Below are 26,036 nucleotides of genomic sequence, written 5' to 3'. Positions count from 1 at the left end.
CAATATGTGTAGAATTGCAGGAAATAAGCGTTAAAACAGAAACATTTTCTCTCACCCTCATGGCAAAATGTGTAATAGCATGAGATTAGCTATGAAACTGCAGATTCTTCTCCTGACTCACTCACATACTTTAACACAGGATCATTTAACCATTAACCTGAGGGGAAACGCGGCTGTTACACTGGGAAACTAAGATGATTAGGGCTGCCATTTTGTTAGTTTTCAAATGGATGAGGGTTTCGGAAGAGAGTGTGTTTTTGTAGGGTGGTTGTGGCTCTCAGGGTCATTGACTTCATCTTAAAACTCACCAGCAACTAACTCTAGACTCACAGTACTTTGAATTGCCTACACACCTGGGCCAAAATGTGACTGAAGTTTCAAAGGATTTGGACACACTGTACAGTACATACTGTAGAGCTCAAAGTCTGGTTCAGGGTTTGCCTTATTTATGAATTGGGAACGGGCATCAGACAGTCTCTCGCAGGACAAGATGTCTCAGGTGGACATGGTTCCCATAGCAACACCTCCAGACACAACAGGGAAAGAGAGGGAGACAGAGAGGGCTGAATCCAAGGACATGCTAGCCCCCAGGCGTCACAACACTGAAGGACAGCTAGCCTTAACGGCCAGCAAAATGGCTGAGTGTCCATGGAGACAGAAACAGTGACAGAGGGAGAGAATGGATATGTGTGTGTAAAAGAGTAAGAGTCAAAGGCAGTGTGTATCTTTTATCTTTTCTATCCATCTTTAATCTCGGAAGATCATTTTTTACTATACTGTACCTCAGAGAGGCACACCATAAACCGATCACGTATCAATTCAAATCTCTTCAGCTCATAGGAGGTGGCTATCCGTCAAGACATTGATTTTTGCACAAAAAGAAATGAGAACACTTAAATTGGAAATAAATAATGTCATATTCTGTTTTATTTCCAAAGCCATATACGAGTACCATATGTATTCTCAAACTCTGAACATGATGCGATCCCTCAGCACATTGATACAGTAATTCATGGTGTCACACACAATAAGAGAGTCAGGGCTGGAGTTTTCCCTCGCTTATTGCACCATTATAAACGTAGAAAAACTGTTTAACTGACAGCCAGAAAATGTATTGACCTCTCAAAGGTAAAACACAAATTCCCAGGAAGAGCACACTTTGAAAATGGAGTTTGAGGAATGAGGAATGAGACATTTTCTAAACGCCACTTTACCCACTTGTGTCTCTTGCCCAACCCATCGGTTTCTGGGACTAATAAGACGGTCTAGAATGAATTTCCATTCTAAAAATGGTTGGAAATGTCCTCAGATCTAGACTCATTGCGGAGAAGAAACTAACGTCCGTGGGCGTGGCATAGCGTTTGACCGGAGCAAGGAGTTTGGGTAGCCAGACAAGGGCAATGTCTCACCTGATATCTCAACCCGAGTAGTTGTGACAGTAGCAGTTCACTTCTCTCACCAACAGCAACTGAGGGTCAGCTTCCGGAATGATCAAGTACAGTTGTTGAAATAACCATGGAGTCTCATCTATCAGTACAGGGCACCACAGTAATTCACAGTTACCTACTGTATGTAGTCTAAGAGATGGTATTTTTGTTTGTTCCCATTGTTTGCTATTCTTAACTTCTTGAAACTCCCCATCCCGGATCCGGGTTTGTGACTAAAGCCTCAGGCTCATTAGCATAACGCAACGTTAACGATTTCTGAAAATCGCAAATAAAATGAAAATAATGCGTCTGCTCTCAAGCTTAGCCTTTTCTTAACAACACTGTCATCTCAGATTTTCAAAATATGCTTTTGAACCATAGAAATTGACTAATTTGTGTAAGAGTATGCAAAGCTAGCATAGCATTTTGAGTAGCATTTAGCACGCAACATTTTCACAAAAACCAGATAACCAAATAAATAAAATCATTTACCTTTGAAGAGCTTCTGATGTTTTCAATGAGGAGACTCTCAGTTACATACCAAATGCGCAGTTTTTCCTGAAAGCGTCTGTGTGTAGGAGAAATCATTCCGTTTTCTACATTGCGTCTGGCTAACGAACCGAAAATTCAGTCACCTACAACGTAAAACTTTTTCCGGATTAACTACATAATATCGACCGAAACATGGCAAACGTTGTTTGGAATCAATCCTCAAGGTGTTTTTTCACATATCTCTTCATTGATATGCAGTTCGTGGAAGCTTGCTTTCCTCTCTGTATCCCAAGGAAAAATACTGGCAGGTGACTTTTGCGCACCAATTTCGGCGCAGGACACCGGGCGGACACCGGGCGGACACCTGGTAAATGTGGTCTCTTATGGTCAATCTTCCAATGATCTGCCTACAAATACGTCACAATGCTGCAGACACCTTGGGGAAACGACAGAAAGGGCAGGCTCATTCCTCTCGCATTCACAGCCATATAAGGAGACAATGGAAAACAGAGCCTCAAAAATCCTTGTAATTTCCTGGATGCCATCTCATCTTGGTTTTGCCTGAAGCTCACGTTCTAGGGCACGCACAGAGAATATCATGGTATTTCTGGACACGTCAGAGTGTTTTCTTTCGAATGGTATCAATTATATGCATAGTCGAGCATTTTTTTGTGACAAAATATCTTGTTTAAAACGGGAACGCTTTTCATCCAAAAATGAAATAGCGCCCCCATAGATGTAAGAGGTTAACTACAGTTCCAAACTTTGAACACCTTTACACAGGTCTTGCAGGTAGACCTATCTCCTCCTATCTCCTCAGGTACCCCAGATATTTCACAGTTTTGTGTTATCCCTGAACTAGCTCACCTGATTCACCTAATATAAGGCTATGTTGAATACATTATGCTAGCTCTGAAATTGTTCAAATACATGGAATGGCTGGGAGTCACTGAGGAGAGTTTTGAAAACCCCTGCATTAGAAGACGATTAAAGTCAATAGTTACAGTGAATTGCCAATTCAAAGAAACTGGTAAGTTACTGCTGAAAAATGTAATTTTCTTTATATGTACAGTATGGCAGCATTATTTTACCACTGGGGGACTCACAAAGGCTTGGCCTTGACAGGCTTGTCTGGATACCTGGGTGTGTGAGGAGGCAGTGACATGATCATGGGACAACATGTAAGCCGACCAGAAGTGTAGTCTCTGAGAAGGTCTTTTTTCCCCTTTTTTTTACTGCAGTTCAGGTGAAGAACTTAGAATGCCTTTACAAAAGCCTTGCAGTTAGAATGACTGACTGACTTTCTATTGAAACCATTGACATTGAAGGACAATTATAGTCATCAGTTAGAGTGAACTGCATTTTCAAAGAGACTGGTGACTTCTGGATGTTTTTCTTTCTCTCTATACTGGTATGTGCGTCAGCATTCTTTCACCACAAACTCACAAAGACTCACAAAGTCTCACATAAGGCTCCAGAATAGGCTTAACCAACTACCTTTGAAACCTTGGTGGGTGTGGAGGCAATACCATGAATAACGAGGCAACGGCAGAGGCACCGTGGGACAACATGTCAGCAAACCAACAACATGTCAGCCAACCGACACGAGGGGCTCTTTCCGGGGAGAGCAGCTTTAGGGAGACTGCATTTTTTGTGGTCTTTTCTGGGCTATTTTAGTAGTTTTTGCCTCTTTACGCATTTACCTGCAGACAGGTGGAGGGGCTATGTTGGCATGTTGAGTGTTCTTCAGGGAGGTGTGGGGTGGAAGGGAAGTAGGATGACCGGCAGGTCACAGGTACCCCACTGGCTGCACCTGCCTCTCCGTCTGGCCACAATCACACAGAGACATCAGGGAGCAGCCACCTATGTCAGAGGAGGCTGCTGAGGGGAGGACGGCTCATAATAATGGCTGGAATGGAGTGAATAGAATGGTATCAAACACATGGTTTCCATGAGTTCTATTCCATTCCATTTATTCCGTTCCAGACATTATTATGAGTCGTACTCTCCTCAACAGCCTCCCCTGACCTATGTACACACTGCCATATTGTTCTACCTAGGGCTCTGCGTCGGCCAGCCCACACTGGTACAGGGGAGATGGCATTCGCAAATGTCACCTCCAGCTGAATAACAAATTGAACTTTTGTTCTGCCAACGACTCTCCAGTGAAAAATATAGATTTTATTTTTCTTTGTGTTGCTATTCTATGTGTAGGATCACTCTTATATTATGGCCTTCCCGCACTGTTGCAGTGCACCAATGAGACACAGGAGTTCCATTTTTAGGTTTAGATTGGTACAATATGTTCTACAGATCTGAGTTCAGTTCCAACTGGGTGAACGGCACCAGGACGCCATCTGGTTGTGCTGTCAATATTAAATAGCTTGTCTCGTTATAATTAGTGATGCTCTTTTATGCTGTGATGTTGCCTTACTGCCACACCTCTGGATTTAGATAGATGTTGCTGTACACATTTGTTATTTTCAAAATGAATCTGAAGATGAAAGGCAATGACAAGACATCATGAATAACTATAATAAAAATATATATAAAGTACAGCATATCCAGGTAGGCCTGCAGTACAGCTTTCCTTTTCTCTCTATTCACAGGTGCAATACATTAACAGCGTTTTCATAGAATACTCATTCTGTTGCGTTACTCTCCATATCACTGTGTATTGAAGGGAGATCTCTAGAAGGGAGGCTGAGGTCTCAGGATCGCTGACTGAGAAATGATGCCATGACATCGCTCTTTAAAATGATGAGATTAAGCTCAGATCTCCCAGACGCCTTGGTATTCCACTATGCAGCGTAATTAATCTTACCTCTGACAGTACGCTCAGGAGATAGATAACATCTCCACTGCGGCAAAGCCATTGGTGTTAGGAGTGTTTCAGCCACTTATTCATGTATACCAATATGTTTCTCTGGGGCTACCCCCGAGTGTCCTAAGTGATGACGATTCTTCCACCATAGTTTAAACTATATGACACAGACTAAAATGTGCATTACAATTACAATAAAATGTACACATTTTCCTTATAAATGTAAATAGTATGTTTGTGCTGCATGGATTCTCAGGGAACCTGTATACATGGCAACGAAAGTGTGTGTCCAAGAAGCTCTACAGTCAAAACTGCAGAAACAACTTCCACTTTTTGTAAACTGAGATGTAGGCAAAAGTCTTCTGCCGGGATGTCTCACTACCACTGATATCTTTCACGGATTGTAATATACACTAGAAATCCTGTAATTCATGGTGCGTTTTTCGAGCATGGGAAATAAGTCACGGAGTCTATGGGTGCAGTCTACTCTGTGTCATCTTGGATTATGCCCAGAGCATGTGTCTACTGACGCTATGTGACGTGAATACAGGGGGTTATTGGATCTTCCTTACATAAAACAACAAGTCATAGACAATGCTACTTTATGCTGTGGCAGGATGCTAACGTGCAACTGTTTCTAATAGCTTTCTCTCTCTCTCTCCCTCCCTCCCCTGTTGTCCATGTCGTCTCTCCTCTCCTCACTGGAACAGCAGATCACTTGGGCATTGAGTTTATGGGTAAGAAAGCTTCTTCCTTTTTCACACTGCTATGAGTCATGTGTTCTGAAATCAAGTTGTGCACCCACTACGTTCGTAATGTTTATGAACCGTACTTATATGGCTTGCATACCTTTCACGTTTGTTTGTTTTCCACCTTTTTAATTATATATCATATTTCTATTTTATACATAACTATACATTTTGTTTGTTTCGATGAGAACTTTTCACTATCCCATAATGTATGTAATGCAATTTAGAGGAGAGCAATTTTCTCAAAGTCCTTCACACAGAGGGCTATGGCAACTCCCCTTCACCTCTCCCTCTCCCTCTCCCTCTCCTTCTCCCTCTCCCTCTCCCTCTCCTTCTCCCTCTCCCTCTCTCGCTCTGAAGTTCCCCCTTAGAATACTAATGTTCCAGTCTCCTTGGAAACAGCAGAGAACAGAGAGGCAGGAGACAGTGAGGGAGATTTAATACTGTTGGCACGGTAACTAACAGCATCCTTGCACACTGGCACTGCCTGTACGTGTGTCTGTGGGGTCTTGACGGGAGAGCACATCCCCATTCTGCCAGCCTTTCTCCATTTGGCATTGGTGTAAATCATGGGCAAAAGAGCTGTAGTTAATGACATTGTACTGTGAGACATTGTTAATGACTCTCCTTCATATAAACACAGCTGGTGTACTCAGAAGACCATAGATACCTGGGAAATAGAGGTATCTGCCCAACGAAGTATGGATGAACCATAACATCTGTATCAGTGTATATACAGTGCATTCGGAAAGTATTCAGACCGCTTTCCATTTCCACATTTTGTTACATTACAGTTTTATTCCAAATTTAAAAAAATATTTGTTTATATCCTCATCAATCTACACACAATAACCAATAATGACAAAGAAAAACAGGCTTTTAGAAATGTTTGCAAATATCTTAATTACATAAGTATTAAGACCATTTGCTATGTGACTCGAAATTGAGCTCAGGTATATCCTGTTTCCATTGATCGTCCTTGAGATATTTATAGAACTTCATTGGAGTCCACCTGTGGTAAATTCAATTGATTGGATATAATTTGAAAAGGCACACATCTGTCTATATAAGGTCCCACAGTTGACAGTGCATGTCAGAGCAAAAGCCAAGACATGAGTTTGAAGTTGCGTTCTCAGCCCTCTCCTGTACTCCCTGTTCACCCATGACTACATGGCCATGCACGCCTCCAACTCAATCATCAAGTTTGCAAACGACACTACAGTGGTAGGCTTGATTACCAACAACGACGAGACGGCCTACAGGGAGGAGGTGAGGGCCCTCGGAATGTGGTGTCAGGAAAATAACCTCACACTCAACGTCAACCAACAACGACGAGACGGCCTACAGGGAGGAGGTGAGGGCCCTCGGAATGTGGTGTCAGGAAAATAACCTCACACTCAACGTCAACCAACAACGACGAGACGGCCTACAGGGAGGAGGTGAGGGCCCTCGGAATGTGGTGTCAGGAAAATAACCTCACACTCAACGTCAACCAACAACGACGAGACGGCCTACAGGGAGGAGGTGAGGGCCCTCGGAATGTGGTGTCAGGAAAATAACCTCACACTCAACGTCAACCAACAACGACGAGACGGCCTACAGGGAGGAGGTGAGGGCCCTCGGAATGTGGTGTCAGGAAAATAACCTCACACTCAACGTCAACCAACAACGACGAGACGGCCTACAGGGAGGAGGTGAGGGCCCTCGGAATGTGGTGTCAGGAAAATAACCTCACACTCAACGTCAACCAACAACGACGAGACGGCCTACAGGGAGGAGGTGAGGGCCCTCGGAATGTGGTCTCAGGAAAATAACCTCACACTCAACGTCAACCAACAACGACGAGACGGCCTACAGGGAGGAGGTGAGGGCCCTCGGAGTGTGGTGTCAGGAAAATAACCTCACACTCAACGTCAACCAACAACAACGAGACGGCCTACAGGGAGGAGGTGAGGGCCCTCGGAGTGTGGTGTCAGGAAAATAACCTCACAATAAATGTCAAAAAAACAAAGGAGATGATCGTGGACTTCAGGAAACAGCAGAGGGAGTTTTAAGTTTTAAGTTCCTCTGCGTACACATCACGGACAAACTGAATTGGTCCACCCACACAAACAGCGTGGTGAAGAAAGTGCAGCAGCGCCTCTTCAACCTCAAGGTGCTGAAGAAATTTAGCTTGTCACCAAAACACTCAATAACTTTTACAGATGCACAATCGAGAGCATGCTGTCGGGCTGTATCACCGCCTGGTACGGCAACTGCTCACCCACAACCATAAGGCTATCCAGAGTGTAGTGAGGTCTGCACAACGCATCACCGGGGGCAAATTACCTGCCCTCCAGGACACCTACACCACCCGATGTCACAGGAAGGCCAAAAAGATCATCAAGGACAACAACCACCCGAGCCACTGCCTGGTCACCCCTCTATAATCCAGAAGGCGAGGTCAGTACAGGTGCATCAAAGCTGGGACCAAGAGACTGAAAAACAGCTTCTATCTCAAGGCCATCAGACTGTTAAACAGCCATCACTAACACTGAGTGGCTGCTGCCAACATACTGACTCAAATCTCTAGTCACTTAATAATAAAAAATGGTATGTTATAAATGTATCACTAGTCACTTTAAACAATGCCGCTTTATATAAGGTTTATATACCCTACATTACTCATCTCATATGTATATACTGTACTCTACACTATCTACTGCATCTTGCCTATGCCATTCCGCCATCGCTCATCCATATATTGATATGTACATATTCTTATTCATTCCTTTACACTTGTGTATATAAGGTAGTTGTTGTGAAATTGTACGATTACTTGTTAGATATTACTGCATGGTCGGAACTAGAAGCACAAGCATTTCGCTACACTAGCATTAACATCTGCTAACCATGTGTATGTGACTAATGACATTTGTTTTGAAGGAATGGTCCGTAGGGCTCAGAGACAGGATTGTGTCGAGGCACAGATCTGGGGAAGGGTACCAAAAACTTTCTGCACAGAGCTCCACAGAGGAACTCTGGAGCTCTGTCAGAGTGACCATCAGGTTCTTGGGCATCTCCCTGACAAGAGCCCTTCTCTCCCGATTGCTCAGTTTGGCCGGGCGGCCATCTATAGGAAGAGTCTTAGTGTTTCCAAACTTCTTCCATTTAAGAATGATGGAGGCCATTGTGTTGCTGTAGAAGGCCAGCATCCCGGAGTCGCCTCTTCACGGTTGATGTTGAGACTGGTGTTTTGCTGGTACTATGTAATGAAGATGCCAGTTGAGGACTTGTGAGGTGTCTGTTTCTCGAACTAGACACTCTAATGTACTTGTCCTCTTTCTCAGTTGTGCCCCTGGGGCATCCCACTCCTCTTTCTATTCTGGTTAGAGCCAGTTTGTGCTGTTCTGTGAAGGGAGTAGCACACAACGTTGTACGAGATCTTCAGTTTCTTGGCAATTTCTTGCATGGAATAGCTTTCATTTCTCAGAACAAGAATAGACTGATGAGTTTCAGAAGAAAATTATTTGTTTCTCGTCATTTTGAGCCTGAAATCGAACCCAGAAATGCTGATACTCCAGATACTCAACAAGTCTAAAAAAGGCCAGTTTTATTGCTTCTTTAATCAGAACAACACTTTTCAGCTGTGCTAACATAATTGCAAATGGGTTTTCTATGAACAATTAGCCTTTTAAAATTATAAACTTGGATTAGCTAACACAACGTGCCATTGGAACACAGGAGTGATGGTTGCTGATAATGGGCCTCGGTACAGCTATGGATATATTCCATAAAAACATCTACCATTTCCAGCTGTAATAGTCATTTACAACATTGTCTACACTGTATTTTTGATCAATTTGATGTTAATTTAATGGACAAAAAAAAAAAAAAAGCTTTTCTTTCAAAAACATGGACATTTCTAAGTGTCCCCAAAATTTTGAACAGTAGTATATATAGTTATATATATTTATCTTTTCAAAATATATATAAATGGGTTTTGGAAATGATGCAGGCAATTACAATGATGAAAGCAACAATCTACCGGCAATATTAAAGCTGATCACACCCCCTAAATAAAAGGGGGGGGGGGGATAAAATGAGACAGCAGCAACATTTCATTTTGCCCATGTCCTTCTTAAGAGGGGAGCATGTATCTGGCAGCTATTTACAATGCGTTTGGAAAGTCAGACTTTTTGACTTTTTCCACATTTAGTTACTTTATAGTCTGTCGTGTCTTTGGCTATGCCGGATTAAGTGATATGACATGCTATTCTATAAAATAATTTCTCTGTAATTAATATTACCTGACTAAGCTAATCAGGTAAATAATTAACTAGAAAGTCGGGGCACCTTGAAATAATGTTTATAGAGCTGTTATCTTCCAAATAAACTCTTAAAGACCGAGTAATCTTTTACATCAATAGCAGTCAATATTTAATCGTCACCTTGTTTGGTCTCATCTGAAAGTTGTACATTCTTGGTTATCTTCACGAACCCTGGCTAACAAGTTGAATCAGCAATACAAACTTTGGTTTAATTATTTATTTACTAAATACCTAAATAATCACACAGCATTACATAAACACAGAATGCATCATACATTGATAACTAATTATCTCCTTCAAGAAAACGTCCCTGATGGATGGAACCTGTATGACAGTTGATTACACAAAGAAAGGGGGTTGGGCTTTAATGAAAGAGCGGGAAGACTGAAGAACAAAGGAAGAAGCTATGCTATCGTAAATACAGGATCTTATGCATTTTAAATAACCGCCCATTTGGAAAAGGAAAATGCAATAAATATTTACTCTGAGCTGTGCTTCAATAGGTTGGTTGTAGATGGAAGGCCGTGTTGCCCAACAGAGATCTTCCTTGTCCTTTGAAGAGTGTCTCTGGTGGTAAACTGAATACGTTGCAGTATCGTCGTTGTGTGATAGACTGGATACGTCGTCCATCCTTTCCTAGCCCACGTTTACAGCGGCCGCTGCTAACTCAATGGCTAGGAGGTATCACTTCTGGAGTGAATAAGAGTTCAAAGTTCATACCAAGTTGTCATACCAAGCCATACTTTTAGCTCATGCTATATTCTGGCTGGTATAGTCAAAATACATCCTTTCGGCGTGTTGATCGTCATCTTCACGTCTAAACTTTATGCAAATTTTATTAGGTTATTATCTGAGCCCTTTCAACGTGGGGACTGTCGTCTTCTCGTCCTCAGAACACACAGTTACATTTTCGTCAAGGGCTTTATATAGGAGGGGAGAGAAGGTCTGTGTTTCATAGTTTATAACCAATGTCTCTTCACAAGGGTGGGTCCACTGAGTGAGCAGAGCTTTTACCTTATGAAAACCCAATTCTCTAATTTGGAAGCTAAAATTACATTTAATCTTTTCATCGGGTTCTTGGTCACCTCCTTGACCAAGGCACTTCTCCCCCGATTGCTCAGTTTGGCTGGGCGGCCAACTGTAGGTTTTAGGATTCTTGGTGGCTCCAAACTTCTTTCATTTAAAATGATGGATACCACTATGTTCTTGGTGACCTTCAACCCTGAGGAATTTTTTGTACCCTTCCCGAGCTCTGTGCCACTATGAAATCCTGTCTCGAAGTTCCTCGGACTATTCCTTCGACCTCGTGGCTTGGTTTTTGCTCTGACATGCACTGTCAGCTGTGGGAACTTATATAGACAAATCATGTCCAATTAACAGAATTTACCACAGGTGGGCTCCAGTCAAGTTGTGGAAACATCTCAAGGATGATCAATGGAAACGAGGTGTACCTGAGCTCAATTTCAGGTCTCATAGCAAAAGGTCTGAATACTGATGTAAATACATTTTACATTTTTTATAAATATCTAAAAAACTGTTGTTGTTTTTTGCTTTGTCATGATGTGGTATTGTGTGTAGATTGATGAAGGGAAATTGATTTAATCCATTTTAGAATTAGGCTATAACGTAACAGAATGTGAAAAATATGTGTGACTGCATTAAAGAAAGTGTTTTTAGCTCATTGTGCTGATTGTCTCATATGTGGTGTCCTTGTTAAATAAGGATCACCGACCAGTGTTAATCAGCAAAGAACAAAATGTTCTAATCTGGTAGAGCTTCGTTAGAATTTTCCTCTCTAATTTAGTCCACTTCAATGTTATGCAGTTCACCTGAGGCAGGAAGATCAGACAGCTCTCTAATTCCTCTGGGTAAACCCTGTGAAATCAACCATTTGTAGTGGGTCACAAGGGAAGACACCACAAACAGCATTTTACCAGAAGAGCCAGAGAGACTGAGGAGGATGGAGAGATTGCAGTAAGAGAGAGAGAGAGAGACAGAAAGAGAGAGAGAGAAGGAGAGAGAGAGGAGAGAGAGATATATATTTTAAATGTCTCTATTCGTTTGTTTACTGTTGGTTTTTTATTGTTTATTTCACTTTTGTTTATGATCTATTCCACTTGCCTTGGCAATGTAAGCATATGTTTCCCATGCCAATAAAGCCTTTTGAATAGAATTGAGAGAGAGAAAAGCTAGAATGAGGAAAGAACCAGACGATGGGACAGAAACAAAGGAATGCAGAGAAACAGGAGTGAGAAACAGAAGGAGATGGGTAGTGGGAGTAGAAGGAGGAGAGAGAGGAAGAGAGAGATCTTACATACAGGTAAAGGAGGTTTGCTACTCCAGGCCCTCAGTCGGTGGGGAATGTAATAATCTTTGATTTTGTTGGGCAATAAAAATCATTTGCATGCCAATGGAGGCCATTCCCACAGCAGACTGCTACCTACATCCACTGTGCGCCACGGATTCCAACTGGCAGTGACAAGGAGTGAAGAAGTGACAGATTGCTTCATTGTGCCTTTTACTCTGTTTGCTTGGTTTGTTTGTTTGCTTGATCCCTGCCATGCGTATGGGGCTCAAAATGATAACTGTGAAGGAAATGTCATGTTGCCCTCTGAGGCACAGGTTCAAAATGGACACAGGGGACAAGGAGAGATAACCTGGCTCCTACAGCTCTGCTATTGTAACTTTGATTACAATCACTCACACTACACTTGCAAGTCAAATGCTCTCCGCAAAAAGAAGCTCTGTGTGTGTGTGTGTGTGTGTGTGTGTGTGTGTGTGTGTGTGTGTGTGTGTGTGTGTGTGTGTGTGTGTGTGTGTGTGTGTGTGTGTGTGTGTGTGTGTGTGTGTGTGTGTGTGTGTGTGTGTGTGTGTGTGTGTGTGTTGAGTGGGGTTGGATTCTTTGATGTGACTCATGGAGTGAGAGTGAAATGTCAGTCTCCTCTGTCATTATCCAGTTAAAGAAAGTTATCTACAAGAAGGAGGAGTTGATGCCATCAAAAGCCAAAGTCCCCATCCCTGTTTAACTGACACGGCATGACCACAGGAGGCTTCACTGAGTGGAAAACATACAGTAAATAGCAATGACTTCTGGACAGTTCTGTTCATGCACGCAGGTCAAAGAAACAATGGAGTGGCAATGATGTGAGTGCTTACACATGTCGGCATGTGTTAGCTTTTCTGTTCTTCCTGTTGTCTCAAGTCCTTTAATGGCAAGGGGGAGAAGTTTGCTGTCTGTCAACTGGAACTAGGAACAGCAGGGGCTCTGTGATTAAACTGCTTTGGGTTTCTCTCTTATTTCCATGTGTGAAACACATCACTGTTTCACAGTCATAGGGAAGGGTGTTAGACACAGTGGAGAGAATTGACACAGATACAAATACTACCGTTCATATTCATGCCCCTACTTAAGGAATTATTTATCGTTGTTAGCTACATATTTATTCCAGCATAGTTGCATGTTATTAGTAGAATAATGTTTGTAATATCAATGTTGTACTATGTTTCTCATATATTGATTTATTTCCAAACATATAGGTCTAAGCTATGTGATTAAAGGGCTTAGGCTTTGTGATTAGTTTCAGCAGAAAGTATGGGTTCCTGACATTTCCTAATCATATGTGATATGATATCAACCACAGAGGAAAAGTAAAATATTCATATTATAATAATGTTATGTATCGTATAACAGAATCTGAGTTTTCAGGATGCACCCTACCACATGCTAGTGGTGTAAAGTTTGCCTCCATTGTACTCTAGAGCAGGGGAAATGCGTTCTCTGGCATGATGAATCACGCTTCTCCATCTGGCAGTCCGACGGACAAATCTGTGTTTGGCTGAAGCCAGGGGAACACTACCTGCTCCAATGCATAGTGCCAACTGTAAGGTTTGGTGGAGGAGGAATAATTTGTTTTTTCATGGTTCAGGCTCCTTAGTTCCAGTGAACGGAAATCTTAACACTACAACACACAATGGCTTTCTAGACGATTCTGTGCTTCCAACTTTGTGGCAGCAGTTTGGGGAAGGCAGCAGTTTCAGCATGACATTGCCCCCATGCACAAAGTGAGGTCCATACAGAAATGGTTTGTTGAAATTGGTGTAGAAGAACTTGACTGGCCAGCACAGAGCCCTGATCTCAACCCCTTCGAACACCTTTGGGATGAATTGGAATGCCGAATGTGAGCCAGGCCTAATCTGCCAACATCAGTGCCCCACCTCACTAATGCTCTTGTGGCTGAATGGAAGGAAGTCCCCGCAGCAACGTTCCAACTTCGAGTGGAAAGCCTTCCCAGATGAATGGAGGCTGTTGTTGCAGCAAAGGGGAGACCAACTCCAGCTTAATGCCCATGATTTTGGAATGAGATTTTCAAAGAGCAGTTTTTCACACACTTTTATGTATATATACACTGAGTGAACAAATCATTAGGAACGCCTGCTCTATCCATGACATAGACTGATCAGGTGAAAGCTGTGATCCCTTATTGATGTCACTGGTTAAATCCAATTTCAATCAGTGTAGATGGGGGGGAAGAGGCAGGTTAAAGAAGGATTCTTAATCCTTGAGACAATTGAGACATGGATTGTGCCATTCAGAGGGTGAACGGACAAGACAAAATATTTAAGTGCCTTTGAACTGGGTTTTGTTGTAGGTGCCAGGTGCACCGGTTTGAGTGTGTCAAGAACTGCAAAGCTGCTGGGTTTTTCACACAACAGTTTCCATTTGGGGTCTATTCTGCGCATTCTGACTGAGTGACAGCACACTTAGCTGCCCACTGCAAGTTGAGGACAAAGACACTGACACAGACACAGACACAAGCACTCCTCCGCGCACTGGTCCTAATCTGCAACTTTTATGCAGTGAGAATGTGCAGATTCATTGGAGTCAACAAGGGCCAGCATCCCTGTGGAACGCTTTCGACACCTTGTAGAGTCCATGCCCTGACGAATTGAGACTGTTCTGAGGGCAAGAGGGGGTGCAACTCATTATTAGGAAGGTGACTATATCACATGTACTTCTTGTCACTCTTACGTAATGTAATCATTGCTGCATGGTTAAACAATTGTCCTGTTAATTTGTTATTTCAAAAGGAAAGAAAAAATATATGACCTTGTACCCTTACAAATACACATCATATTTGTAATTTAGGTCATATGATTTATTCAGAACCAGAGCTGATTCTGAATCAGTGAACCAGAGCACAGGGATTCGTTTACTGTGGCTACATCTTCATGTACTGTAGGCCGCCCTTGACCTTGACAACACATTGTTAATTACCTCCAAACGGGGCTTGTATACAGCATTTATGACGTGCATCAGAGGAACAGAGTAAAACCTTTTCCCATTAGTGTATCATCATGGTACTCTGCAGGGAGGTTGTGGGCACAGAAGATTCAGCTGTATGGACTAAAATATTCCATACAGCACCACAGTGGAGGTGTTATAATACCCATAAAACCTAGCGATCAAACAGGAAAATGGTTCCAAACGTTTTTCACCATTCATGCTTCCCAGGGGGGATTTTAGAAATACTTCAAATAAGGTCTGTGTTTCGTGTAGGTTTACCCTGGCGTGACGTTTTGACAACCATGTAAATCTCTCTCGGACAAGGTGACTTATCAATATATTTGGCTCTATTTACTCTCAGATTTGAAAATTTGCATCATGCAAAACTACAAATCCCTGCAAGCTCCTGCACATCATCTCTAGCTGACACCTTTGCTTACACGTATTGTGTCAATTTAAAACTTGCACAAGAAAGTTCACAGAATTGTCCATTTAAAGACATTTAGCCATTTTATTAATTTCTACACTTTGCTGACATTTGATAGTTAATCCAGAGATTCTTACCTTTGCCTCGATTCGGCAGTCTCGTCCATATCATCATGGCATTTGTAGTTATTTATAATAGCCACATTATCAGCTAAAGAGAATTTCATTTTGGGGGGATAAATACTGGTGAATATATTGATAAAGACACCTTGTCTTAGAGATATTTACACAGTTATCAAAACATCACACCAGGGTAAGCCTACACGAAACACAGCCCTTATTTTAAGTGTTTCTAAAATCCCCATATGGGAATAATGAATGTTGGAAAATGATTGGAACCATTTCCTTGTTTGAACGCTAGGTTTTATGGGTATTATGAATCATACTGTGGTATTCTATTAACAGTGAGGTTGTTTTGTAGCATGTGAGGCATCACTGGGAGTGACATGCAGGGTTAGCTGTCATGGGATTGCAAGTGCCACTTTCCTACGTCTCCCACAAGGTTCCTCTCTTCTCATAATTACAGTAAACAAGGTTATGTGATGACTCAGGCTGATTAGATACATCAAAACAGAAATACTGCCCCTTGAAACTACTGGTGGGAGGGAGGCAGGTTAATTAGCCCAGCTCTCAAGTGTTTTGGCTTCAATATTGATTTTGATAAGATAAAGTAAATGAATGAATTACTGGGCCATATTTGGTGTGTTCTACAGTTGGCTACAAAAGCCTGGGGCTCTCCTGTTCTTTTTGGCCCAGACAGCACAAGACTATAGGGCTACCTGGGTAGAACATTTTGGAAGATGGGACCAACACTTCCATAAATACTGATTTTAAATAGAAATTGCAATACATGTATGTACAATATTCCTCATTGCCTTGCCTCATAATCATGTTAGACATGTGCATATCAAACTTTTTTGTCCTTCAACCCATGTACACCATATTGGTCAAAATGATTTAACCATTTGTCTGTTGCATGGATACAATTTGCCCCTATTTTGTGGGGATTTGTATGGTCGTTCTCCTCAAGGTCTGCTGTACCAAATATAATCTGATTGATTGCCTATTAATTCCTTTGAAGGCAACTATAATTTACTTTTTCATATGAAAAGAGACAGCTGCCATTTGTCACCCTTAATGGTGACCATTACAACTATAACTCTTATCTTCTGTTTTCAGACACGGCTGCATTACAACTAGCATCTATGACAAGGCTTTGCATCCAATGGGGCTGATGATATGACAGTGTTGTTAAGACTAACTGGGGGGTTGTTTGGTTTTACAAATGGCATGTGAAAATTAGACATGAACATTATTATTACAGTGAGTTAAGGGCAATGTTTTATTTTCTGTGGTCCTCTCCTTGGAGATTTCTCTGTTTAACATTGGTTATGGGAGCGTCTCTGTGGACACTAACTTCTTTCCCAGTCCTTGGATTTTCCTATTTTTGCTCTTTGTTCCTCCGTCAATGTCAGCTCTTCCGCTTCTCTTCATTTCAACAGAGAGCAAGGAGGTGTACAAGAGACAAGTGCTGTCAATCACCTGCATCGCCGTGGGGATAAGTGTTCTGGGCACGCTCTGTATGGCTCTCTACTGTCGGAACAAGTGAGTGGACATGATCACCCAGAGGATCTGATCTCAGTTCAGTTCCTACACCTAAACCAATAGAACACACCACAGGCAATTGGCTATTGATCTAGTTTCAGCTGACACTCCGTGTCAAATACAGGTGAAGGATCTTCATTTTATCACCCTGTTGATGCAGGAAATGTCTAACTTCTAGTGCATTCAAGGCTTAAAAATTCTTTAAAAGTTTGCAATTTCTAACAATAAAATGTAGCAATCATTAATTATATTCCACACAATAATTCACATTTCCTTATGCTACAGGATAATATTCCTGCAGTGAGAAACTGGTCAAATTAAGATCCTACACCTCTAGCCTACTGTAAGAATACGGATTCACAGTTGTATCCCTCCAAATAACATTAAAGGGAAAATGTGTAACTTCATATTCATCATCTCCAGCACCACTCCAACATCAACATACACTGTATGTGAAAATGGCGTGTTTCTATGTTTTGTGGAAAAAAGGTGTTTCAAACGACATCATCAGTGTGCATTGTGATTTTAATCAATTATGAGAAGGAATTGCCTACTAATGGTTGATGATGTTTTGGAAACACGTATCTTCCTCTATTTTTTTTTTATACAAAACCTAGAAACGCGGCATTTTCACATATGTTGATGTTGAGGTGGTGCTGGAGATAATAAATATGAAGATTCATTTTTTATTTATTTCCATTTAATACATTTGCATACTTATTTGCATTAGGATAGCTCTTGGCAGTTTGTTTTATTGTATCGGTATGGGCCCTACACACATGACTTTTATACGCATGTTGTACATTCTGTTTACGCCTGAAAGCACCTGTCTATAATGTATATCCTTTATATATTCATCCAGAATGCTGGATCAAACATCCAAGCTGTGATGGAAAACTGTCATTCAGGGTATAAGGAGCAGACAGCCCTGTGATAAATGCATTGTAATTTCATAGGGTCTGTAATACAACGATGTGAGTGAATGAGCAGTCTGACAACAAGATAATCGGATCAAACCATGATCTAGAGCCATTTGGAATTAATCTAAAATGGAGTTAGAGCACATGAACATATCAGCTCCATCAGAGCCCCTCAGTATACACTTCCTCGCTACAACAACTAGGGGTAGAGAGGTACAGAGTGGGGTCTAAGGGTTAAAGGTCAAGGCAATGCTGTGGTTTAGTTAACATGCCATGCGCATGTACTCCCCCCCAGGAGACGCAGGGAAAAACTCCAGGCCCACTTGAAAGAGAGCCGCAGCCTGAAGAACTACAGCGCCAATGCCTCTGCCCTGGAGTCCAAACCCGGCCTGAGGCCTAACACGGGCCTGCAGCTGCAGAATGTGAGTATACTGGGTGGATTGTCCCCTTCCTCTGCATCCTTCACTCTAAAGACATGTATCTAGGGTGACTGATCATGCTGTTGGCTTACATCTCATAACCATTCCACTGTTCCAAAGACATGGATGTCGATTATGGCAGTCCCCCACAACTCTCTGATTCAGAGGGGTTGGGTTAAATGCGGAAGACACATTTCAGTTGAGTGCATTCAGGTATCCCCCTTTCCCTTTCCTTTCCCATTTATGTATAATGTCTTTGTCATGCAGAGCTGTTGGAGATATGTTGTTCGCTCATGGGTGCAGCACCAATCAGCCTCCTTTGGAGATTGGCATGATAAACAACTGCCTGTCCTATGCCGCCCCCATCCACCCGAACTGAACTGTTCAGAGTTAACGCTGTTAGCACAGAAGTCTTTGAGAGAACACTGCTCAGTCATTTGGGACCCCGGGCTGGTTATTGTTGTATTCATCATATGCTCAATAGCCTCTGACGACAGATCTATCTCAGACACTGCCTATCTGAGCTGTTTGCATGGCAAACACCGCATTCATTTGAATGTCAGTCAAAGTTAGTGCCTGTGCACCAGGGAGGGATAGGGATGTGAGGGTAACACACACCACTGCAGCTAGTTATAAAGTCATTGTTTTAATGTGATACGAGTCATTGCACCAATGTAGCCAGCACACATTAGCGTCCTGCATTGGGTCGGATACCCACGGTTCCTCGCGGGTGAGCAGCAATAGAATCAGCTGCCGGGTAGAATGTAAACATTTTTTCCACCCGTGGGTCGGGTCGCGGTTCAGAACAATTACATTGTAAGTTGGAAACAATTTAAATCCAGATAATACACTTCTAAATAACCCAGGAGCTTGTTGGTTTGCATTGTGTTGTGAATTCCATTCTGTGAGCGGCGAGGCAGACATAAAGCTGTCAGAACACACACGCAATGAGAGTAAGTGGAGCCCGGAACTGTCCCTTATTTGTGTGGTGCTAAAATGTTCTAATTTGTCCATGCGCAGAGCTTATGTTCCCACTCCCCACGTTAGAATATCCTCATGGGCCAAGTTTACTTTCTCTGGATAGCCTAGCTCATGCAAAAATGGCTAACGTTGATTGAGCAGCCCAGGTGACAGACCCAGGTCAATAGTGGTAAAGTTCCTGAGGTTTCAGAACAAGGTGGCCATTCTAGAGAGAGCCAAGAACCTGAGAGGAACCAACATCTTCCTCAATGAGGACTTCTCTGAAGCTGTGTGCCAGAGGTGAAAATAACTGATCCCAGTCATGAAGGCTGCCAGACAGCGTGGGGACATCCGCTACAACAGGCTCATTGTCCACCCACCCACCCAAAAGCCTGGAAGGGGTGAGAGACTAACTCCAGCCCTGCATCACACACACACACACACACACACACACACACACACACACACACACACACACACACACACACACACACACACACACACACACACACACACACACACACACACACACACACACACACACACTTTTCTTGCTTTATTCAATATTATTATCTCTGGTAAGCTACCCAGAAAAGGGCTAAAGATAGCCCATATTGATATATGAAAAGTTTATTTCCAAAACAATATACCAATTTTTCATGTTTGTGTTTTTTCCAACAGAAATGTTTGCTTATGGGCATAGTGGTGTTGTGGGTACTGCAGCACCCCCTGAATAATAAAAACATTATAATAATGTATTTATTTCCACAAAAATGTGTGCACTGGGCCTACTAGTTAAGACAGCCATCTGTAGCACGGACAAAACAATTAAAATGTGTGCGCCCCACCCCCAAAACATCTTCCTCTGTAGCTATGCTTATGGGTATCTTCATGTGTGTGTAAAATATTACTGTTTTCAGAAATTTTATTCATAGATTTTAGATTAGTTTTTTTAGCAAAACACTATACAGTATATCCATAGCTTCACTGGAATGGAATGTTTGACTATGATATGTTGTTGTCTCACCTAGCTATCTTAAGATGAATGCACTTACTGTAAGTCACTCTGGATAAGAGAATCTGCTAAATGACTAAAATGTCAAATGTAAATGTTTTACATACAGATCTCACATTGTTGTATAGATTTTTTTATGATGTTTTATATTGATATCACAAATAAATCATTTGTACATAATTTGTACATAAAAAAATGTATGTTTTTAATTACCGATCCTTGACATTGGCGATGTCATTTACAAAATAGCCTCCAACACTCTACTCAGCAAAGTGGATGCAGTCTATCACAGTGCCATCCGTTTTGTCACCAAAGCCCCATATACTACCCACCACTGCGACCTGTATGCTCTCGTTGGCTGGTCCTTGCTACACATTCGTCTATAGGTCTTTGCTAGGTTAAGCTCCGCCTTATCTCAGCTCACTGGTCACCGAAGCAACACCCACCCGTAGCACGTGCTCCAGAAGGTATATTTCACTGGTCCTCCCCAAGGTCAACACCTAATTTGGCCACCTTTCCTTCCAGTTCTCTGCTGCCAATGACTGAAACAAATTGCAAAGATCACTGATGTTGGAGACTTATATCTCCCTCACTAACTTTAAGCGTCACCTGTCAGAGCAGCTTACCGATCGCTGCAGCTGTACACAGCCCATCTGTAAATAGTCCATCCAACCAACTACCTACCTCATCCCCATATTTGTTTTTGTTTTCTGCTCTTTTGCACACCAGTATTTCTACTTGCACATCCTCGTCTGCACATATATTACTCCAGTGGAAATTGCTAAATTGTAATTACTTCGCCACTATTGGCCTATTTATTGCCTTACCTCCTTACTTCATTTGCACACACTGTATACACATTTTTATATTGTGTTATGGACTGTACATTTGTTTATCCCATGTGTAACTCTGGTGTTTTTGTGGCACTGCTTTGCTTTATCTTGGCCAGGTCGCAGTTGTACTGGCCTACCTGGTTAAATAAAGGCGATTTTTTTTAAAGCAATACTACTGTGTAAAACAGCAATACTACTTATTTATCTGAGAGGGAAGCAGATATATAACATTTAGCAAAAAAAAAACATGTTTATTTGTCTCTCTGAAATGAAACCATCACGTGAAAGATGTTATACAAATACATGTCTTTCATTGAACAAACGCATGCCATGGTTACATAGTGGGTGGAAAAACATACTAATCTCTCTCAAAATGTCTTTAATGGCCAAATCAGCAACATTTCTGAAAATGGATATATAGCATTTTGAAATGAAATTCTTCATACGTAGCCTTAGAAATAAGGTTAATGAAGTCAATAACTTGTGTACATCAGATAACATTCATATATTGACCATCTCTGAGACTCACTTAGATAATTCCTTTGATGATACAGTAGTAGCAATACAGGGATATAACATATAGACGAGACAGGAATAACTATGGGGGAGGTGTTGCTATATACTGTATATTCAGAGCCATATTCCTGTAAAGCTTGGAGAGGATCTCATGACAAATGTTGTTGACGTGCTGTGGTTGCAGGTTCACCTGCCTCATCTCAAGCCTATTATTGTGAGTGTTGCAATAGGCTACCTAGTGCTAACAGTCAATATCTGGATAATATGTTTGAAATGCTTAACAATCTATGTGATGTTAACATAGAGCTCTATTTTCTGGGCGACCTAAATATAGACACATTTTCATCAACCTGTCCGCTCAAGAGGAAGCTTCTCACTGTAACCAGTGTCTGTATTCTGGTTGAGGTTATTACCCGACCAGGATGTTTACAAACACCACAGGAACCATGTCATCTATGTGTATTGATCACATTTTTACTAATACTGCAGTACCTTGTTCTAAAGCTGTATCCACACCCATTGGCTGTAGGTACCATAATATATAGTGGCTAAATCAAGAAAAGGCAAAGTTCCAAATGTTTGCCTAAAATAGTGTATAAGAGATCATACATAACATTTCATAACGATTCTTATGTTGAAGAATATGTGTTTGTCTGATGTGTAATGAGGAGTACTTGATGCATTTATTGAAATACATTAAGAAACTGACTGGTGAAAATGTTAAGGCTCCATGGATTGATGAGGCATTGGAAAACTATGGTTGTGAGAGATGAAGCAAAAGGAGTGGCTAATAAATCTGGCTGCACATCTGACTGGCTGACTTACTGCAAATTGAGAAATTAAGGGACTAATCTGAACAAAAAAGTAACTAAAATAAATAATATAAAGTATGATTGAAAAAAATCTTTGGAATAGTTTAAATGAAATTATGGGCAGAACGACTAATTCAACTCCATATTTCATTGAATCAGAAGGCTCATTCATTAAAAAAATGGTTGATATTGGCAATTATTTTAATGACTATTTCATTGGCAAAGTGGACAAATTTAGAAATTAAATGCCAACAATAATCTGTGAGCCATGATAATCATTAATAAAATACCTAATGAGGAAAGAAAAACATTGCAATTTTGAATTATGTAAAGTAAGTGTGGGAAGGGTGGGGAAATTGTTGTTCATCAATAATGAGAAACCAGCTCATATTGACAACTTAGATGGAAAGCTACTGAGGATGGTAGCAGACTATATTGCCACTCCTGTTTGTCATATCTTTAATTTGAGCCTGGAGAAAAGTGATTGTCCTCAGACCTGGAGTGAAGTTAAAGTCATTCCACTACCCAAGAATGGTAAAGTGCCCTTTACTTGTTCTAACAGCCGACCAATCAGCTTTACTGACGGCTCTTAGCAAACTTCTAGAGACAATGGTGTTTCACCGGATACAATGCTATTTCTCTGTGAATAAACTAACGACATACAGTACTTTCAGCATGCTTATAGAGAAGGGCACGTATGAGCATGTACTGCACTGACACAAATTATTTATTATTGGCTGAAAGAAACTGATTATAAGAAGATTGTGGGAGCCGTATTGTTAGACTTCAGTGCAGCCCTTGATATTATTGACCATAATCTGTTATTGACAAAACATATGTGTTATGGCTTTACGTCCTCTGCCATATCATGGCTATCTATCCAATAGAACAGAGGCTTTTATTTAATGGAAACTTCTCTATTGTAAAACATGTCAAGTGTAGAGACTAAACTTCTTGGTGTCACCTTAGACTGTAAATTGTTGCTTTAAGAACAAATAAAACAACACTTTATAGCATAATGCCTCACCCCTATCTGACCTAATGACCTCTTAGGCACATGTACAGTATATGTACTGATGTGTGGGTAATTGTCTGCAATGGGTGTAACTGTCAGTAGGACCTTTTTTTCTGTTATTAAATTTGTGAAGTTCAAAATCAAATGAAATGAAATCAAATTGTATTTGTCACAATCACCGAATACAGCAGGTGTACCCTTACAGTGAAGTGCTTACTTACAGGCCCCTAACCAACAATGCAGTGAAAAAAATATATGAATAAGAAATAAAAGGAACAAGTAGTTAAACAGCAGCAGTAAAATAACAATAGCGAGACGATATATAGGGGGTATAGGTACAGAGTCAATGTGCGGAGGCACCGAAGTTCAGTCCTTGACCTGTTCTTGTCTATTGATGTTCTATATATTATGTCATGTTTTATGTTTTGCATGGAACCCAGGAAGAGTAACTTCTGCTTGGGGATCTGAATAAAACATTAACTGGAAAAGTCAAAAATAAAGGTTATGATAAGGGAATAGTCTACACTACCATTGTCAAAAAAGTGCTCCATGAGTGAAATCCCCAGTTTGTAAGGACAACAACGTGGTAAATGGTTACACAGCCTGCAAGCACGGAAGTCTATTTGTTTTTGATAATGCAGCTAATTATCAGTTAATTATTACATTAATTCAAAGGCACTCCATCTCAGTGCAAGAGGTGTCACTGCAGTCCCTGGTTCAAATCCAGGCTGCATCACATCTGGCTGTGATTGGGAGTCCCATAGGGCGGCACACAATTGGCCCAGCGTCGTCCGGGTTTGGCCGGGGTAGGTACGTCTTTGTAAATAAGAATTTGTTCTTAACTGACTTGCCTAGTTAAATAAAGGTAAAATGAATCAATAAAAAATATATATATATACTGTATATACAGGTAAGGGGAATAGTAATAATAGACTAATAATAATAATTACAAATCAAGTGTATTACTCTGGAGTCAAAAAACAATTAAATACATTTATGTAATATGACATGTAACGGTTCGGCTCTCGGAACAATTCCAAGCGGTGGGTCTATCCTGATGTCGAGTATCGGGTGGGGCTCGGAATTGATGTGGCGCGCGTGGGGTGGGTGTGGCTCCAGAAAAATCTGACCCTTGCAGGACTGTAGTACACATATGTAGTACACACATATCTTGTTGCGGAATCCTAGTATTACTATGTTGATTTTGGATTAAACTCGATACTATTGTCATTTGTTTTAAAGGTCCAATGCAGACGTTTTTTATCTAAATATCAATATGAAGTACCTTACTGTGATTGTTTTCCATTAAAATGGTCAAAAAGAGAAGAATAACTTATTAACAAAGAGCAATTACTCAAACAATAATTTTGCTAGGACTGTCTGGGATTGGTCTGACTGGGGAGGGGAAAACTGAAAGCTTGCTTTTATTGGCAGAGAGGTTTGTAACTCTCTTTCTTATTGGTCTATTAACTAATTTACCATCTGCTGATGTCACAAGACAGGCCAAAACTCCATCCCACCAAAGCAGGCGGTAATTTCAGTCAGTCTTTTCAAACAGCTCCTACACTAAAAGGGCATTATCATCATTTTCACAATTTTGCAGTATTATTACAACCTCATAGTGTGAAAATGTATATATACAGTGCCTTGCGAAAGTTTACGGCCCCTTTGAACTTTGCGACCTTTTGCCACATTTCAGGCTTCAAACATAAAGATATAAAACTGTATTTTTTTGTCAAGAATCAACAACAAGTGGGACACAATCATGAAGTGGAACGACATTTATTGGATATTTCAAACTTTTTTAACAAATAAAAAACTGAAAAGTTGGGCGTGCAAAATTATTCAGCCCCCTTAAGTTAATACTTTGTAGCGCCACTTTTTGCTGCGATTACAGCTGTAAGTCGCTTGGGGTATGTCTCTATCAGTTTTGCACATCGAGAGACTGAATTTCTTTCCCATTCCTCCTTGCAAAACAGCTCGAGCTCAGTGAGGTTGGATGGAGAGCATTTGTGAACAGCAGTTTTCAGTTATTTCCACAGATTCTCGATTGGATTCAGGTCTGGACTTTGACTGGATATGTTTATTTTTGAACCATTCCATTGTAGATTTTGCTTTATGTTTTGGATCATTGTCTTGTTGGAAGACAAATCTCCGTCCCAGTCTCAGGTCTTTTGCAGACTCCATCATGTTTTCTTCCAGAATGGTCCTGTATTTGGCTCCATCCATCTTCCCATCAATGTTAACCATCTTCCCTGTCCCTGCTGAAGAAAAGCAGGCCCAAACCATGATGCTGCCACCACCATGTTTGACAGTGGGGATGGGGTGTTCATTGTGATGAGCTGTGTTGCTTTTACGCCAAACATAAC

General features: G+C 41.2%; 1 protein-coding gene across 2 annotated transcripts in view; it reads left to right on the top strand.

The window, feature by feature from the left end:
• Positions 1-26,036, top strand: part of LOC135511106 (pro-neuregulin-3, membrane-bound isoform-like) — a 430,704-nt gene that overhangs the window by 377,542 nt on the left and 27,126 nt on the right. The window contains exons 4-6 of one of the 2 annotated variants that reach the window (XM_064932644.1): positions 5,457-5,480; positions 17,075-17,177; positions 18,393-18,519. In XM_064932644.1, the coding sequence (XP_064788716.1) occupies positions 5,457-5,480; positions 17,075-17,177; positions 18,393-18,519 (254 nt within the window). Of the gene's footprint in view, positions 1-5,453; positions 5,481-17,074; positions 17,178-18,392; positions 18,520-26,036 lie in introns of both variants that reach the window. The other variant, XM_064932643.1, reaches the window with a different exon arrangement.

Source organism: Oncorhynchus masou, chromosome 23 (genome assembly GCF_036934945.1).
Source record: "Oncorhynchus masou masou isolate Uvic2021 chromosome 23, UVic_Omas_1.1, whole genome shotgun sequence".
Lineage (NCBI taxonomy): Eukaryota > Metazoa > Chordata > Actinopteri > Salmoniformes > Salmonidae > Oncorhynchus > Oncorhynchus masou.
This window is presented reverse-complemented; position numbering and strand designations above follow the sequence as displayed.